The sequence below is a fragment of the Oncorhynchus kisutch genome, linkage group LG11 (assembly GCF_002021735.2).
Source record: "Oncorhynchus kisutch isolate 150728-3 linkage group LG11, Okis_V2, whole genome shotgun sequence".
NCBI classification, from domain to species: Eukaryota; Metazoa; Chordata; class Actinopteri; order Salmoniformes; family Salmonidae; genus Oncorhynchus; species Oncorhynchus kisutch.
In genome coordinates this window covers 81,539,883-81,558,278 of record NC_034184.2, presented here as the reverse complement: position 1 = coordinate 81,558,278, position 18,396 = coordinate 81,539,883, and the positions used below count along the sequence as shown (strand labels likewise).

At 42.5% G+C, this 18,396-nt stretch overlaps 1 protein-coding gene across 3 annotated transcripts in view; it reads right to left on the bottom strand.

Moving 5' to 3' along the window:
* The window catches only part of LOC109885250 (guanine nucleotide exchange factor VAV3), a 218,414-nt gene extending 200,238 nt beyond the window's left edge, over positions 1-18,176 (bottom strand). Inside the window, exon 1 of one of the 3 annotated variants that reach the window (XM_031836405.1) lies at positions 17,601-18,176. In XM_031836405.1, the coding sequence (XP_031692265.1) occupies positions 17,601-17,804 (204 nt within the window). In that variant the 5' untranslated portion in view covers positions 17,805-18,176. The remainder of the gene's footprint in view (positions 1-17,600) is intronic. The other 2 variants (XM_031836407.1, XM_031836406.1) reach the window with 2 other exon arrangements.
* Positions 18,177-18,396: the final 220 nt, after the last annotated feature.

Below are 18,396 nucleotides of genomic sequence, written 5' to 3'. Positions count from 1 at the left end.
TTACTGACTGCTGTCTACTGACTGTTTACTGACTGCTGTTTACTGACTGCTTACTGACTGTTTACTGACTGCTGTTTACTGACTGCTGTTTACTGACTGCTGTTTACTGACTGCTTGCTGACTGCTGTTTACTGACTGCTGTTTACTGACTGCTGTTTACTGACTGCTGTTTACTGACTGTTTACTGACTGCTGTTTACTGACTGCTTGAGAGTGAATATCATGTTGATCTCTTTGTTTCTGATTTGAGAGCAGTGTTTGATTTTGAACAACAGGTAAAACTGTTTTGAGGCGAATGTTTCATTTTTGCCAGAGGAGTCAGAGGTTTATGTAAATAGTGCTTGAAGATGAGGTTTTGTGTTGAATGTTTGCAGGAAATGGAGCAAGGTTTCAGAAATTGTGTTTTAGCAAATTGAGAAAAACTGTAGGTACATTTATTATAGAGTACATTGACAGGAACGGCCTGATCCTAGATCAGTACTCCTACTCGGAGACATTTCATTGACACGCATCTGATATCTAAGACCATGACAGGTCTTCTATCTCCCGATCTACAGCACAACGAAATATCTATATTAATATATAACACATAGGAATATTGACATTCATGTGTTTCATTCTGTGTTGTTCACACATTGGATTCGTCTTAGTTGTGGAAAATCTTGAAGAACATTATGGCCTTAATGACCATGTACTCTTAAAATCTCCACCCCGGCACAGCCAGAAGAAGACTGGTCACCCCTCAGAGACGGGTTCCTTTCTAGGTTTCTAGAAGTTTTTCCTAGCCACCGTGCTTCTACACCTGCATTGCTTGCTGTTTGGGGTTTCAGGCTGGGTTTCTGTACAGCACTTTGAGATATCAGCTGATGTAAACGGCTTTATATATATATATATAAACGGAATTTGATTCGTATCAGACATGGACTAGAATAGAGTCAAATGCTATCATCAACGGCCACTGTTTTCTATCTAACTATGTCAGTATTGACAAAAAGCTCTCACAAAGCACTCAGTACAATACTGATTAATGAACCAGTCTGGGTACGTTTCAAAAAAATGCAATCAACATTGATTAGAGACAGATCGGACTCACTTCTTTTTGGGAAAATAATACAATTGGATTATATATTTGTGTGTGTGTGTGTGTGTGTGTGTGTGTGTGTGTGTGTGTGTGTGTGTGTGTGTGTGTGTGTGTGTGTGTGTGTGTGTGTGTGTGTGTGTGTGTGTGTGTGTGTGTGTGTGTGTGTGTGTGTGTGTGTGTGTGTGTGAGTGTGTGTGTGTGTGTGTGTGTTGTGTTTCTGTAATGTCATGACCAGGGCAACACTTGTGCCAATGTCGACATGAAATCGGGTATCAAAAGTACTTGTCATATCATGACGACCCTACAGAGAGAACCTGTATGATTACATCACCTTGGTCTGCGTGACATAATTACACATGTATCAGAGAACAATTTACCCAAACATCTAAATCCATTCCAGCAATGGAAATACACGTGAATGTTGAATTTGAACAATAAGGAGAATTCAGAGTCAATCGTTAAAAAAATTTAAATAAATCAGTAATGATGACATCATGAACAAGTGTCCCAACACATTGACACTCTCTCAGGAACTCTGAAACTTGGTCATGTACTAAGTTAGGTTACTTCTGTGTGTGGGTTTGGAACCAGGCCCAGACAAGGCATGATTAGTTTCATTAGTTAGACAGAGTGGGTTTGGAACCAGGCCCAGACAAGGCATGTTTAGTTTCATTAGTTAAACAGAGTGGGTTTGGAACCAGGCCCGGACAAGGCATGTTTATTTTCATTAGTTAGACAGAGTGGGTTTGGAACCAGGCCCAGACAAGGCATGTTTAGATTCATTAGTTAAACAGAGTGGGTTTGGAACCAGGCCCAGACAAGGCATGTTTAGTTTCATTAGTTAAACAGAGTGGGTTTGGAACCAGGCCCAGACAAGGCATGTTTAGTTTCATTAGTTAAACAGAGTGGGTTTGGAACCAGGCCCGGACAAGGCATGTATAGTTTCATTAGTTAGACAGAGTGGGTTTGGAACCAGGCCCGGTCAAGGCATGTTTAGTTTCATTAGTTAAACAGAGTGGGTTTGGAACCAGGCCCAGACAAGGCATGTTTAGTTTCATTAGTTAAACAGAGTGGGTTTGGAACCAGGCCCGGTCAAGGCATGTTTAGTTTCATTAGTTAAACAGAGTGGGTTTGGAACCAGGCCCAGACAAGGCATGTTTAGTTTCATTAGTTAGACAGAGTGGGTTTGGAACCAGGCCCAGACAAGGCATGTTTAGTTTCATTAGTTAAACAGAGTGGGTTTGGAACCAGGCCCGGACAAGGCATGTTTAGTTTCATTAGTTAGACAGAGTGGGTTTGGAACCAGGCCCAGACAAGGCATGTTTAGTTTCAATCCTTTACTCTATTCCATCTCCTTACTTGCTTAACTTGTCACATGTCAGGGACAGTCTGTGGTCTGCAAAAGAGAGTCCTTTATGTACTGCTGCTGTGTGTGTGTGTGTGTGTGTGTGTGTGTGTGTGTGTGTGTGTGTGTGTGTGTGTGTGTGTGTGTGTGTGTGTGTGTGTGTGTGTGTGTGTGTGTGTGTGTGTGTGTGTGTGTGTGTGTGTGTGTGTAGGTTGGTTGGTGTGTAAACCGTGTTGTGCAGCTGAAACCAACCCAGATAACATTTAATTCTGTGCCACATACACACCACCATTCATCCTCCAGTGTCGTTAACTACTGGACAGATGTTGTGCCTATGCAGTGTTCATAGCCTACTTCTGTGCCGAATATGGCTTGGGGTATATGGCCCAACAGTGAAAATGAAATGGGAGGGCCACAACACAGACAAACCCCAAGCGATGTTCAGATGAAGGGAATTACATGAGTTGCAACGCTCAACTCAAAACAGTGGTGCTTAGTTCACTGTAGCTGCTTAGAAAAGTCAATCCGAAGCCTCGACTTTATCACTCAATGAGGTAACTTCCCAGTTTTTACTAAAAACTCCACAGTAGAATAGTTTATCTATATACCTCGTCGGCGGTGTGTCGCAAGATAGATATGCCTCTCGAGGCGCATTCAAGTTGCGAGAGCCAAAGGATGGAAAGGTATTGTGGCAAGCAGTCAATGCACAACAATTCTTAATGCAATCGAGGGGGGAAAAACACAAGCAGTTTTGGCAAATGTCCTGTGTGATGTACTGAAACATGTACTATGGGATAATTAGTTTAGATGTAAAATGGTTGCAAATAGCCAATTGGATTTGTATGCAGGGGGTTGAGTTATTTGAATTAACAAATGAGAATGGGGTTTCCGTTCTTGCATTGAAGTGATTGGATTAGGAGATGCAATAGGAGGTCAAAGTTCAATGATGTATTGTGGGAGTTGGGCTGAAGACACTGTAGAGATCAGTCGACTCTAATGTGATAAGGAGAACATTAAATCAATCTGTTCTTTAATTATAAGTATGCTTCGGAGTCTTCAGTAAAAGAACCCAGCAGTCGACTCTAATGTGATAAGGAGAACATTAAATCAATCTGTTCTTTACTTATAAGTATGCTTCGGAGTCTTCAGTAAAAGAACCCATCAGTCGACTCTAATGTGATAAGGAGAACATTAAATCAATCTGTTCTTTACTTATAAGTATGCTTCGGAGTCTTCAGTAAAAGAACCCAGCAGTCGACTCTAATGTGATAAGGAGAACATTAAATCAATCTGTTCTTTACTTATAAGTATGCTTCGGAGTCTTCAGTAAAAGAACCCAGCAGTCGACTCTAATGTGATAAGGAGAACATTAAATCAATCTGTTCTTTACTTATAAGTATGCTTCGGAGTCTTCAGTAAAAGAACCCAGCAGTCGACTCTAATGTGATAAGGAGAACATTAAATCAATCTGTTCTTTAATTATAAGTATGCTTCGGAGTCTTCAGTAAAAGAACCCAGCAGTCGACTCTAATGTGATAAGGAGAACATTAAATCAATCTGTTCTTTACTTATAAGTATGCTTCGGAGTCTTCAGTAAAAGAACCCAGCAGTCGACTCTAATGTGATAAGGAGAACATTAAATCAATCTGTTCTTTACTTATAAGTATGCTTCGGAGTCTTCAGTAAAAGAACCCAGCAGTCGACTCTAATGTGATAAGGAGAACATTAAATCAATCTGTTCTTTACTTATAAGTATGCTTCGGAGTCTTCAGTAAAAGAACCCAGCAGTCGACTCTAATGTGATAAGGAGAACATTAAATCAATCTGTTCTTTACTTATAAGTATGCTTCGGAGTCTTCAGTAAAAGAACCCAGCAGTCGACTCTAATGTGATAAGGAGAACATTAAATCAATCTGTTCTTTACTTATAAGTATGCTTCGGAGTCTTCAGTAAAAGAACCCAGCAGTCGACTCTAATGTGATAAGGAGAACATTAAATAAATCTGTTCTTTAATTATAAGTATGCTTCGGAGTCTTCAGTAAAAGAACCCAGCAGTCGACTCTAATGTGATAAGGAGAACATTAAATCAATCTGTTCTTTACTTATAAGTATGCTTCGGAGTCTTCAGTAAAAGAACCCAGCAGTCGACTCTAATGTGATAAGGAGAACATTAAATCAATCTGTTCTTTACTTATAAGTATGCTTCGGAGTCTTCAGTAAAAGAACCCAGCAGTCGACTCTAATGTGATAAGGAGAACATTAAATCAATCTGTTCTTTACTTATAAGTATGCTTCGGAGTCTTCAGTAAAAGAACCCAGCAGTCGACTCCAATGTGATAAGGAGAACATTAAATCAATCTGTTCTTTACTTATAAGTATGCTTCGGAGTCTTCAGTAAAAGAACCCAGCAGTCGACTCCAATGTGATAAGGAGAACATTAAATCAATCTGTTCTTTACTTATAAGTATGCTTCGGAGTCTTCAGTAAAAGAACCCAGCAGTCGACTCTAATGTGATAAGGAGAACATTAAATCAATCTGTTCTTTACTTATAAGTACGCTTCGGAGTCTTCAGTAAAAGAACCCAGCAGTCGACTCTAATGTGATAAGGAGAACATTAAATCAATCTGTTCTTTACTTATAAGTATGCTTCGGAGTCTTCAGTAAAAGAACCCAGCAGTCGACTCTAATGTGATAAGGAGAACATTAAATCAATCTGTTCTTTACTTATAAGTATGCTTCGGAGTCTTCAGTAAAAGAACCCAGCATCTTAGGATGCAACAGACTGTATTTTGAAAGCAGTTTTGCTCTTTGTTTTAACATTGTACAAAACAAGAGGGGGGTCCCAGTTACAGTGGGGCAAAAAAAGTATTTAGTCAGCCACCAACTGTGCAAGTTCTCCCACTTAAAAAGATGAGAGAGACCTGTAATTTTCATCATAGGTAAACTTCAACTATGACAGACAAAATGAGAGAGAAAAAAAATCCAGAAAATCACATTGTAGGATTTTTTATGAATTTATTTGCAAATTAGGATTCCTCCAATGGCATTGAGGAGTACACCTCATCAGGCATTGGCTTCATCAATAAGTGTATCGATGACGTCGTCCCCACAGTGACCGTACGTACATACCCCAACCAGAAGCCATGGATTACAGGCAACATTCACACTGAGCTAAAGGTTAGAGCTGCAGCTCCTTTAAAAGGTTACACAGCTGCACCATCGAGAGCATCCTGACCGGTTGCATCACTGCCTGGTTAGGCAACTACTCGGCGTCCGACCGCAAGAAACTACAGAGGGTAGTGCGAACGGCCCAGTACATCACTGAGGCCAAGATCTCTGCCATCCAGGACCTCCATACCAGGTGGTGTCAGAGGAAGGCCCTACCCCCAAGACATAAGACTCCTGAACACCTAATCAAATGGCTACCCAGACTATTTGCATTTCCCCCGCCCCATCCCCCTTTTACACCGCTGCTACTCTCTGTTGTTATCATCTATGATTAGTCACTTTAATAACTCTACTCACATGTACATAATACCTCAACTAACCGGTGCCCCGCTCATTGACTCTGTATCAGTACCAAATCAAATCAAATGTATTTATATAGCCCTTCTTACATCAGCTGATATACGGTACCAAAGTGCTGTACAGAAACCCAGCCTAAAACCCCAAACAGCAAGCAATGCAGGTGTAGAAGCATGTGTATATAGTCTCGCTATTGTTATTTTACTCGCTATACATTATTTAACTGCATTGTTGGTTAGGGGCTCGTAAGCATTTCACTGTTATAAAATACCTGTTGTATTCGGCACATGTGACTAATAAAATTAGATTTTGACATCAGATAACATAGACCATGCATACTCTATACGCATGGTCCTATATCTTAAAATAATATTAACAGAATTTTTACCAATATGTTATTTGACCCATTTCTGGAGGTTAAAATACTATTTTAGAAGGTGTCAGCCTCATTTTATTTTCTTTCATTTTGGAGTAGAATGTCCTTTTTAAAAGTCACCAGAACTGAGCTTCTCAGTCGTTCTACAAAAAAAATGATGCAAGGGTACTGGAATTGGTCAAACTCTCAGTTTAATACAAAAAATATCCTCTTTCCCTAAAAGCACGATGGTCTTGTCTTTCTTAAAGGGAAGGTTAACTTTGCCCCAGACAGCCGGTCTGAGATTGACTTAAATTTCTGTCATGGGATTTTTTGTTGTTGTTGTTGCTTTAACCCCTGAATGTAGTGAAGTAAACGTGGTCAAAAATATAACAAAAATTACAGATACCCTCCAAAACTTTACTTAAGTGCTTTACACGACTGGTTTCATATGAGGCAACAGTACTTTTGATTGTTCACAATTAATTTATGATTATCCATAACATAGACATGTTCAGACACATCTTCTAATCTTACTTATTTACTTTCCTAGGTCTCTTTCCTTTTTCCCTAGCTTCCTTTCCTTGAGCTATTTCCTAAATGATTTTCCTATATTCCGTTCCTGTCTTTCCTGTCCTAGCTCCCATTCATTAGTTTTTTTTACAGTCCACCCACTTTTTAAACAAATTTGCTCTTGTCCACCTCTAGTTCACAAGATTCCTCAAGACTATGTAAGATCTTGGCCCCAGCAGACACCACCACAACAAAACATAGGTATTCCTCAGACACTCTCTTTCTCCATTAAATCCCTCGCATGTTTCAGAACCAGCTGGTGGAGGGAGAGATGGACACACCCTTTCAAATGAGGGAGTTTAAAGATTTCTCATAATATTACAAAATGTCCCATCACGACACAAATAGCTTCCTGCAATGCGATTAGCATGACATTGCAACAATTTGTGTTCTTGTTTTTTTCCGTAAGAATCCGATAACATCTAAAATGGCGTCTGAGGATTGTAGAGTCGGTTGTGATTGAAGTGGTTGCGTCTGGAAGGAGGGAGAAAGAGGTTACAAGCGTTACGTCACCTCTACCATGATGGACTTTGGGAGAGGGGTGTATTTGAGGTTGGAGAATTGTATGGAGTGAGGGATGGTATGTGCCAGTTGGTCAAAATCAAATCAAATTTTATTGGTCACATACACATGGTTAGCAGATGTTAATGCGAGTGTAGCGAAATGCTTGTGCTTCTAGTTCCGACAATGCAGTAATAACCAACAAGTAATCTAACACTTTCACAACAACTACCTTATACACACAAGTGTAAAGGAATGAATAAGAATATGTACATATAAATATATGGATGAGCGATGACCGAACAGCATAGGCAAGATGCAGTAGATGGTATAGAGTACAGTATATACATATGATATGAGTAATGTAGGGTATGTAAACATTATATAAAGTGGCATTGTTTAAAGTGGCTAGTGATACATTTATTACATCCAATTTTGTATTATTAAAGTGGCTAGAGATGAGTCAGTATGTTGGCAGCAGCCACTCAATGTTAGTGATGGGAGAGATGGGGAGGGAGATATGGGGAGGGAGAAATGTGGAGGGAGAGATGGGGAGGATGAGATGGGGAGGGAGAGGGAGAGACGGGGAGGGAGAGGGAGAGATGGGGAGGGAGAGATGGGGAGGATGAGATGGGGAAGGAGAGATGGGGAGGGAGAGATGGGGAGGGAGAGATGGGGAGGATGTGTTTATCTGACACCAAGGATAGACATCTTCCCTATCTCTCCTTCCAGCAGCTTGGGAATTATATACCCTATCAACACCAGGTAGAATTGTTATTATAATTGTTATTATTAATGAATTGTTAGTCATTGAACTGATGGTGTGCTTTGTTAAAATGTTATATAATGTTTTGGCTCTGAAGCCAACTGGTGTCTCGCTGCTCCTACCTATACTGGGCATAGAAATTGTTTATACATGTAGAACAGCTGCAAAGGTCTGACATGAAATACAGAAATCAATCACATCAACACCAGTGAGCTTCCCATGGGAAGGGAAAACAGGAAGGGGAAGGGAAAACAGGAAGGGGAAGGGAAAACAGGAAGGGGAAGGGAAAACAGGAAGGGGAAGGGAAAACAGGAAGGGGAAGGGAAAACAGGAAGGGGAAGGGAAAACAGGAAGGTAGAAGGGAAAACAGGAAGGGGAAGGGGAAAACAGAAAGGTAGAAGGGAAAACAGGAAGGGGAAGGGAAAACAGGAAGGTAGAAGGGAAAACAGGAAGGGGAAGGGAAAACAGGAAGGGGAAGGGAAAACAGGAAGGGGAAGGGAAAACAGGAAGGGGAATGGAAAACAGGAAGGGGAAGGGGAAACAGGAAGGGGAAGGGAAAACAGGAAGGGGAAGGGAAAACAGGAAGGGGAAGGGAAAAGAGGAAGGGGCAGGGAAAACAGGAAGGGGAAGGGAAAACAGGAAGGTAGAAGGGAAAACAGGAAGGGGAAGGAAAACCAGGAAGGGGAAGGGAAAACAGGAAGGTAGAAGGGGGAAACAGGAAGGTAGAAGGGGAAACAGGAAGGTAGAAGGGGAAACAGGAAGGTAGAAGGGAAAACAGGAAGGGGAAGGGAAAACAGGAAGGGGTAGGGGAAAACAGGAAGGGGAAGGGAAAACAGGAAGGGGAAGGGAAAACAGGAAGGGGAAGGGAAAACAGGAAGGGGAATGGGAAAACAGGAAGGTAGAAGGGAAAACAGGAAGGGGAAGGGAAACCAGGAAGGGGAAGGGAAAACAGGAAGGTAGAAGGGGAAACAGGAAGGTAGAAGGGGAAACAGGAAGGTAGAAGGGAAAACAGGAAGGGGAAGGGAAACAGGAAGGGGAAGGGAAAACAGGAAGGGGAAGGGAAAACAGGAAGGGGAAGGGAAAACAGGAAGGGGAAGGGAAAACAGGAAGGTAGAAGGGGAAACAGGAAGGTAGAAGGAAAAAACAGGAAGGGGAAGGGAAACAGGAAGGGGAAGGGATAACAGGAAGGGGAAGGGAAAACAGGAAGGGGAAGGGAAAACAGGAAGGGGAAGGGAAAACAGGAAGGTAGAAGGGGAAACAGGAAGGTAGAAGGGGAAACAGGAAGGGGAAGGGAAACCAGGAAGGTAGAAGGGGAAACAGGAAGGTAGAAGGGGAAACAGGAAGGGGAAGGGAAACCAGGAAGGTAGAAGGTAGAAGGGGAAACAGGAAGGTAGAAGGGGAAACAGAAAGGTAGAAGGGGAAACAGGAAGGGGAAGGGAAACCAGGAAGGTAGAAGGGGAAACAGGAAGGTAGAAGGGGAAACAGGAAGGGGAAGGGAAACCAGGAAGGTAGAAGGTAGAAGGGAAACCAGGAAGGTAGAAGGTAGAAGGGGAAACAGGAAGGGGAAGGGAAACCAGGAAGGTAGAAGGTAGAAGGGAAACCAGGAAGGTAGAAGGTAGAAGGGGAAACAGGAAGGGGAAGGAGGACAGTTTACCAACATGCCTTTACCATGTACGCTGTCTCTATGGACGAGATAGGACAGCAGTCCATGCTTTGTTTTTGTTTACCTGACTAATGTTTTCAAATGCTTTAAACGTTTTAGCAACTGTGGCACAAATCCAATTCAAGTCGATGGTACTTATTATAGTACTTATTATTTTTCATGTTCCATGTTACAACTTGTAATGAACCAGATTAGTCGATTGACTTCATCCTCAACTGCTCTTCTGTTTAAGAGCAGCTGAAAATACACCGAACCAAAATCAACACTACCGTTTAAAAGTTTGGGGTCACTTAGAAATGTCCTTGTTTTTGAAAGAAAAGCTATTTTTTTTGGTCCATTCAAATGACATCGAATTGATCAGAAATACAGTGTAGACATTGTTAATGTTGTAAATGAATATTGTATCTGGAAACGGCTGATTTAAAAAAATGTAAATGGTATATCTACATAGAGTACAGAGGCCCATTATCAGCAACCATCACTCCTGTGTTCGTTAGACTAGTTGAGTTTCTGGAGCATCAGCATTTGTGGGTTCAATTACAGGCTACTCCCTTCACAGAACAGTGCAAACTGGCTATAACCAGAATAGAAAGAGGAATGAGAGGCCCCGGTGCACAACTGAGCAAGCGGACAAGTGTCTAGTTTGAGAAACAGACACCTCACAAGTCCTCAACTGGCAGCTTCATGAAATAGTACCAGCTAAAGACCAGTCTCAACGTCAACAGTGAAGGGGCGACTCCGGGATGCTGGCCTTCTAGGCAGAGTTCCTCTGTCCAGTCTCAACGTCAACAGTGAAGAGGCGACTCCGGGATGCTGGCCTTCTAGGCAGAGTTCCTCTGTCCAGTCTCAACGTCAACAGTGAAGAGGCGACTCCGGGATGCTGGCCTTCTAGGCAGAGTTCCTCTGTCCAGTCTCAACGTCAACAGTGAAGGGGAGACTCCGGGATGCTGGCCTTCTAGGCAGAGTTGCAAAGAAAAAGCCATATCTCAGACTGGCCAATTATAAGAAAATATTAAGATGGGCAAAAGAACACAGCCACTGGACAGAGGAACTCTGCCTAGAAGGCCAGCATCCTGTTGAGTCACCTCATCACTGTTGATGTTGAGACTAGACAGAGGAACTCTGCCTAGAAGGCCAGCATCCCGGTGTTGCCTCTTCACTGTTGACGTTAAGACTTTTTCCTCCAAACATAACGAAGGACATTATGGCCAAAAAGTTATATTTTTGTTTCATCAGACCAGAGGACATTTCTCCAAAAAGTACAAACATTGTCCCCATGTGCAGTTGCAAACCATGGTCTGACTTTTTATGGCGGTTTTGGAGCAGTGGCTTCTTCCTTGCTGAGCGGCCTTTCAGGTTATGTCGATATAGGACTGGTTTTACTGTGGATATAGATAATTTTGTACCTGTTTCCTCCAGCATCTTCACAAGGTCCTTTGCTGTTGTTCTGGGATTGATTTGCACTTTTCACACCAAAGTTTGTTCATCTCTAGGAGACAGAACGCGTCTCCTTCCTGGGCGGTATGACGGCTGCCTGGTCCCATGGTGTTTATACTTACATACTATTGTTTGTACATATGAACGTGGTACCTTCAGGCGTTTGGAAATTGCTCCCAAGGATGAAACAGACTTGTGGAGGTCTACAATTCTTTTTCTGAGGTCTTGGCTGATAGTTTTAATGACTCCAACCTGAGTGTATGTAAACTAGTTTTAATGACTCCAACCTGAGTGTATGTAAACTAGTTTTAATGACTCCAACCTGAGTGTATGTAAACTAGTTTTAATGACTCCAACCTGAGTGTATGTAAACTAGTTTTAATGACTCCAACCTGAGTGTATGTAAACTAGTTTTAATGACTCCAACCTGAGTGTATGTAAACTAGTTTTAATGACTCCAACCTGAGTGTATGTAAACTAGTTTTAATGACTCCAACCTGAGTGTATGTAAACTAGTTTTAATGACTCCAACCTGAGTGTATGTAAACTAGTTTTAATGACTCCAACCTAAGTGTATGTAAACTTCCGACTTCAACTGTATGTAGATATTCAATTTTTTTTAAATCAGCCGTTTCCAGCTACAATAGTAATTTACAACACTAAAAATGTCTACACTGTATTTCTGATCAATTTGATATTTTAATGGAAAGAAAAAATTGCTTTTCTTTCAAAAACAAGGACATTTCTAAGTGACCCCAAACTTTTAAACGGTAAAGTACATGCAACAATTAAAAATATTTTGCTGAGTTACAGTTCATATAAGGAAATTAGTCCATTTAAATACATTCATTAGGCCCTAATCTATGGATTTCACATGACTGGGAATACAGATTGGCATCTGTTGGTTACAGATACCTTAATTAATTAAAAGTAGGGGTGTGGATCAGACAACCAGTCTGTATCTGGTGTGACCATTTGCCTCATGCAGCACAACACATCTCCTTCAAATAGAGTTGAACAGGCTGTTGATTGTGGTCTGTGAAATGTTGTCCCACTCCACTTCAATGGCTGTGTGAAGTTGCTGGATTTTGGCGGGAACTGGAACATGCTGTCATACCTGTCGATCCAGAGCATCTTAAACATGCTCAATGGGTGGTGACATGTCTGGTGATATATGAAGGCCATGGAAGAAATGGGACATTTTCTGCTTACAGATCCTTGCGACATGGGGCTGTGTGTTATCATGCTGAAACTTGAGGTGATGGCGGTGGATGAATGGCAACGACAATGGGCCTCAGGATCTCATCACCGTATCTCTGTGCATTCAAATTTTCATCAATAAAATGCAATTGTGCTGGTCCATAGCTTATGCCTGCCTATACCATAACCCCTCCATGGGGTAACTGTTCACAATGTTGACATCAGCAATCCGCTCGCCCACAAAACTCCATCTGCCCGGTACAGTTGAAACCGGGATTCATCCGTGAAGAGCACACTTCTCCAGCGTGCCAGTGGCCATCAAAAGTGAAGCATTTGCCCACTGAAGTCGGATGCGATTCCGAACTGCAGTCAGGTCAAGACCCTGGTGAGGACGACGAGCACGCAGATGAGCTTCTGACCGTTCTGAAATTCTTTGGTTGTGCAAAGTCACAGTTTCGTCATCTGTCCGAGTGACTGGTCTCAGACGATCCTGCAGGTGAAGAAGCCGGATGTGGAGGTCCTGGGCTGGCGTGGTTACACGTGGTCTGCGGTTGTGAGGCCGGTTTGTGTGTACTGTCAAATTCTCTAAAACTATGTTGGAGGTGGCTTTTGGTAGAGGAATTAACATTCAATTATCTGGCAACAGCTCTGGTGGGCATTACTGCAGTCAGCATGCCAATTGTATACTCCCTCAAAACTTGAGACATCTGTGGCATTGTCTTGTGTAACAAAACTGCACATTTTAGATTGGCCTTTTATTGTCCCCAGCACAAGGTGCACCTGTGTAATGATCATGCTGTTTAATCAGCTTCTTGATATACCACACCTGTCAGGTGGATAGATTTTCTTGGCAAAGGGTAAATGCTCACTAACAGGGATGTAATCACATTTGTGCACAACATTTGAGAGAAATACAGTTTTTGTGCGTATGGAAAATTTCTGGGATCTCTTATTTCAGCTCATGAAACATGGGACCAAATCTTTGCATGTTTGCATTCATATTTTTGTTCAGTGTAATTTGGGGAGTATCGCTGGGTTAGCTGGTTTAATACAGTCAGCTTTGGGCCAGAAGAAACACTAAGTATGTGGCCCACAGCTGGGCCGGAATAACCACCACTTTCAAAACACTTCGGTAGAACCTAAAAGTCCCAAGCAGCCATCTACACTTCCTCTAAGTTGACACACTTGCGCACTATCCTGTTGTAATATTCACACAGACACACAGAGACACACACAGACAGAGACACACACACACACAGACAGAGACACACACACACAGAGACACACACACACAGACAGAGACACACACACACACAGACAGAGACACACACACACACACACAAACACACAGAAAGAGACACACACACAGACACACACACACACAGACAGAGACACACACACAGACAGAGACACACACACACAGACAGAGACACACACACACACAGACACAAACACACAGAAAGAGACACACACACACACAGACACAAACACACACAGACACAAACACACAGAAAGAGACACACACAGACAGAGACACACACACACACAGACAGAGACACACACACACACAGACAGAGACACACACACACACACACACACACACAGACAGAGACACACACACAGACAGAGACACACACACACACAGACAGAGACACACACACACACAGACAGAGACATTTTGGAGAAAAAACCCACTTTAGACTCACTTCTGTTGTACCTGTCACAGTTTCCTTCCCTTTTCCCAAGCAGACACCGTTACCATGACAAAATAACACCTACATCCAAAGCTGAGATACTCCGTGGATGTCAGATTCATACCTCTTCTTTCCTTACAGCGTGTTATGGAGAAGGTCCCAAGGCCCAATACCCCTCATTTCCATTTCATTTACCTTGTTCACGTCGCTGCTATCTTAAAAGACACCAGGTTACAATCTTGAAGTAAAATCCTGTCACAACAAAGTGTGTTTTAGTTGAGTTTTTTGTTGTATTTTTTTCTGCAAGAGAAGCATTTTCCTGTCTTACCCTGACAAACAACAACAAGGGTATTGACTGAACAGAGGAGCCAAAAAGGTACACACTACACACTACATACTACATACTACATACTTCACATCAGAGAACCACACACACTACACATTACACACTACACATTACACACTACACATTACACACTACATACTACACATTACACACTACATACTACATACTTCACATCAGAGAACCACACACACTACACATTACACACTACACATCAGAGAATCACACACACACACACACTACACATTACACACTACATACTACATACTTCACATCAGAGAATCACACACTACACATTACACACTACACATCAGAGAATCACACACACACACACTACACATTACACACTACACATCAGAGAATCACACACACACACACACTACACATTACACACTACACATCAGAGAATCACACACACACACTACACATTACACACTACACATCAGAGAATCACACACACACACACACACACACACACACACTACACTCTACCCTCTTACCCTCTACACACTACACTCTACCCTCTTACCAGCCCTGCTTCTGCCATCACAAATTCCACTGCTGTCCAAATAACTCTTTAGAGGCTCTAAAACATTGTGCTTTAATTAGGTGTCTAATTCAGCCACAGGTCCCACTGCTTTGAAGGCCAAAGTCCCTTGTGTCCTCAGAGACTCTGATATGGCTCTATGCCACAGACAGGTGCTTTGTGCTCTGAGTCCTATAAGGCCTTTGTCTTGGGGTCTCCGTGGCCCCCAGGGTCCCACTGGGTGAGTGGGGGCCTAGTGTCCCATTGGTTGTGAATGGACCAATGATAAAATAAGCTGCTGCCACTGTGTACTCATTAAATATTCACAGTGGACTCCACCCACACTCCATTATGTAAATGTCACCTCGACGACGCGAGCTTCAGGGACAGGCAGGTTTTTTAAAAACAATTTAAACCCCAAAAATGATCCGTTTCTGTTGGGCAGTAATGGACAACACAAGGGAATCGGCCCACTCACACTCAGCATGTTGTATGAATAGATGTGTCTGTTCGTAGCCTAGGAACAGAAATATCCTATACTCTTGGTCTACAATTAACAGAAAGTAGGCTGAGCAGATTTGTAAATATTAACCATAATTGCTTCAGTGATGTACTACTACTACTGTGTGTGAATTCATGTACAGGATGTAGTTTTATTTTCATTTTTATTTCCGTATGTATCATCCTTATTGAATCAGAAAATGGCTAATGCATCTAACAAGTCATGTGTAAAAAAATAACATAGTGTTCGCCAGAGAAGTATAGGACACAACCCAGTTCCTGCTACATTTAGTGTCACTATGCCATGAATCAGAGCTGATGTTGACAAATAATGATCCAGCTCTCTATCATTAATTGCAGCCGTTGGCGTCGCATAATCCTGAGCGTAATACAAAGCTCAGCTTCTTTTTCCTACCAAACATCATTTGAGTTTCCTCTTTCAAATCACCAGGCTGACATGTTGTGTCAATCCTTCATCAATTTGTTTGAGGCACTTAAAGCAATACAAAATGGCCAAAAAGGAGACCAGTTCTGTCACGGTAATGGTCAACTTGACTTCAGTACATTGGTCGATATTGAACATTTCAAAAACAAACTTGATTTACGAAACTATTTTTTTGAAGCATATCATTTTGACATGGGGATTGTAGAATTATTTTATTAGTGAACTCTCTGTCAGCTTTGCAATGATAGACTTCCTACACTATATGTAAAAAAAAAAAAAAAAAAGTATGTGGACACCCCTTCAAATGAGTGGATTCGGCTATTTCAGCCACACCCTTTGCAGACAGCTGTATAAAATCGAGCACACTGCCATGCAATCTCCATAGACAAACACTGGCAGTAAAATGGCCTTACTGAAGAGTTCAGTGACTTTCAACAGTGGCACCGTCGTAGGATGCCACCTTTCCAACAAGTCAGTTTGTCATTGAGCCAAGTCACAGATTTAGCTGTGATGTGAAGGCGAATTATAATCAGCCCAGAGCCAGACCCGGCTGTGACAGGACAGGCTTGGTGTGGGATAGGACAGGAGCAGATGGTCTTTGACAACCAGGAGAGAAACTGGAAATGTAGTGGAGGCAGGAGTCTCTGTTTTTAATAATGCAGCATACAGGGGGAGCTGCTGTACCTGACAGTGACGCTGTCTGTCTGCCAGTCTGTGTTAGGTCTGTCTATCTGCCTGTCTGTGTTAGGTCTGTCTATCTGCCTGTCTGTGTTAGGTCTGTCTATCTGCCTGCCTGTGTTAGGTCTGTCTATCTGCCTGTCTGTGTTAGGTCTGTCTATCTGCCTGCCTGTGTTAGGTCTGTCTATCTGCCTGCCTGTGTTAGGTCTGTCTATCTGCCTGTCTGTGTTAGGTCTGTCTATCTGCCTGTCTGTGTTAGGTCTGTCTATCTGCCTGTCTGCGTTCGGTCTGTCTATCTGCCTGCCTGTGTTAGGTCTGTCTATCTGCCTGTCTGTGTTCGGTCTGTCTATCTGCCTGTCTGTGTTCGGTCTGTCTATCTGCCTGCCTGTGTTCGGTCTGTCTATCTGCCTGTCTGTGTTCGGTCTGTCTATCTGCCTGTCTGTGTTTGGTCTGTCTATCTGCCTGCCTGTGTTTGGTCTGTCTATCTGGCAGTCTGTTTAGTTTGTGTTGGTAAAGCCTCTCAGTATCTCCTCTACCTCCAGTTGACTCTCAGTATCTCCTCTACCTCCAGCTGACTCTCAGTATCTCCTCTACCTCCAGCTGACTCTCAGTATCTCCTCTACCTCCAGCTGACTCTCATCACCTATAGAAGAGCAAGCAAGAGCGGATCTGCGGGTTCACATAACAGTACTACAGCTTTTCTTTGAGAGACCAAAATTATAATAGTTCCCTTGTTGACAAGAAATAACACTGTCGAGGATATGACACAATTTACCAGTTCACTGCGAACTAAGTGATTGAAACAGACAACAACAGGTTTTCCATCTGTGCAGAGCAAAGTATTTCATTTGGCTATTGTGTTTACTCCATTAGATGCGTGAACATCTGGGCATAGTAGAGTTGCCTAGCAGGCAATTTGAAGCGTTTTACTTTGTCACTGTGAATGTAAACACGTTTCTTATCATACCTGTGACATCTGAGGTCGGAGGTTGATCTCTTTGAGGTTGATGGACTGGGGTCGGAGGTTGTTGAGAAGTTGACACAGGAGCACTCCATCTCGGAGGGTCTGAGCCAGGTCGAATACCTGAGCAGACTCCCATGTTACCCGATGGTCGGGTGGAAGCACCTTGCAGTTGATCAGCCACAATGTGCACTGCCTCCAATACTCCATTTAGGTTTGAGATCAGACAAATCTTACGCGACAAATAGGAATCCTATTGGAGTATAATCAATAGAACGCCCTAATAGAACAGTGTGTCTATTCTCAATTTCTCATATAAACGATGAAAACGAAACTAGGTATTAGTAGCAGGATTTAATTCTACTTCTCTCCGTTTCATAACAGAAATAAAAGTAAATTGGTAGACGCTAGGCTACTGTCTGTCGGCTACGTGTACTCTGTCCATTGATGACTGAACTGTTACATTGCTGACAGTAACGGCAACACGGTCCGTGCGCTCTCCCTCCCTAGCTCTCTCTCTCGCTCGCTCTGTCTACAGCGCTAAACTACCACCCGCAGCCTCTCCTCTTCCGTTTGCCACTCATACAGAATGTTCCGTGTACACTGCGTTAGGCTATTACATTGATATTAGCGTTGTCACCTCATAAGGGACAGTTCGACATTTACTGGCAGGGGGGTCCATAATAGGGATGGTTGGCAAACTTCTTCTTTTTTTGCTTTGGGGAAGGTTGTGTGTTTATTTTTTTTATTCTGCACAGGGGATGGTAGTTTTTCCCTGGTTTACATTCACTCTTCTGCAGGT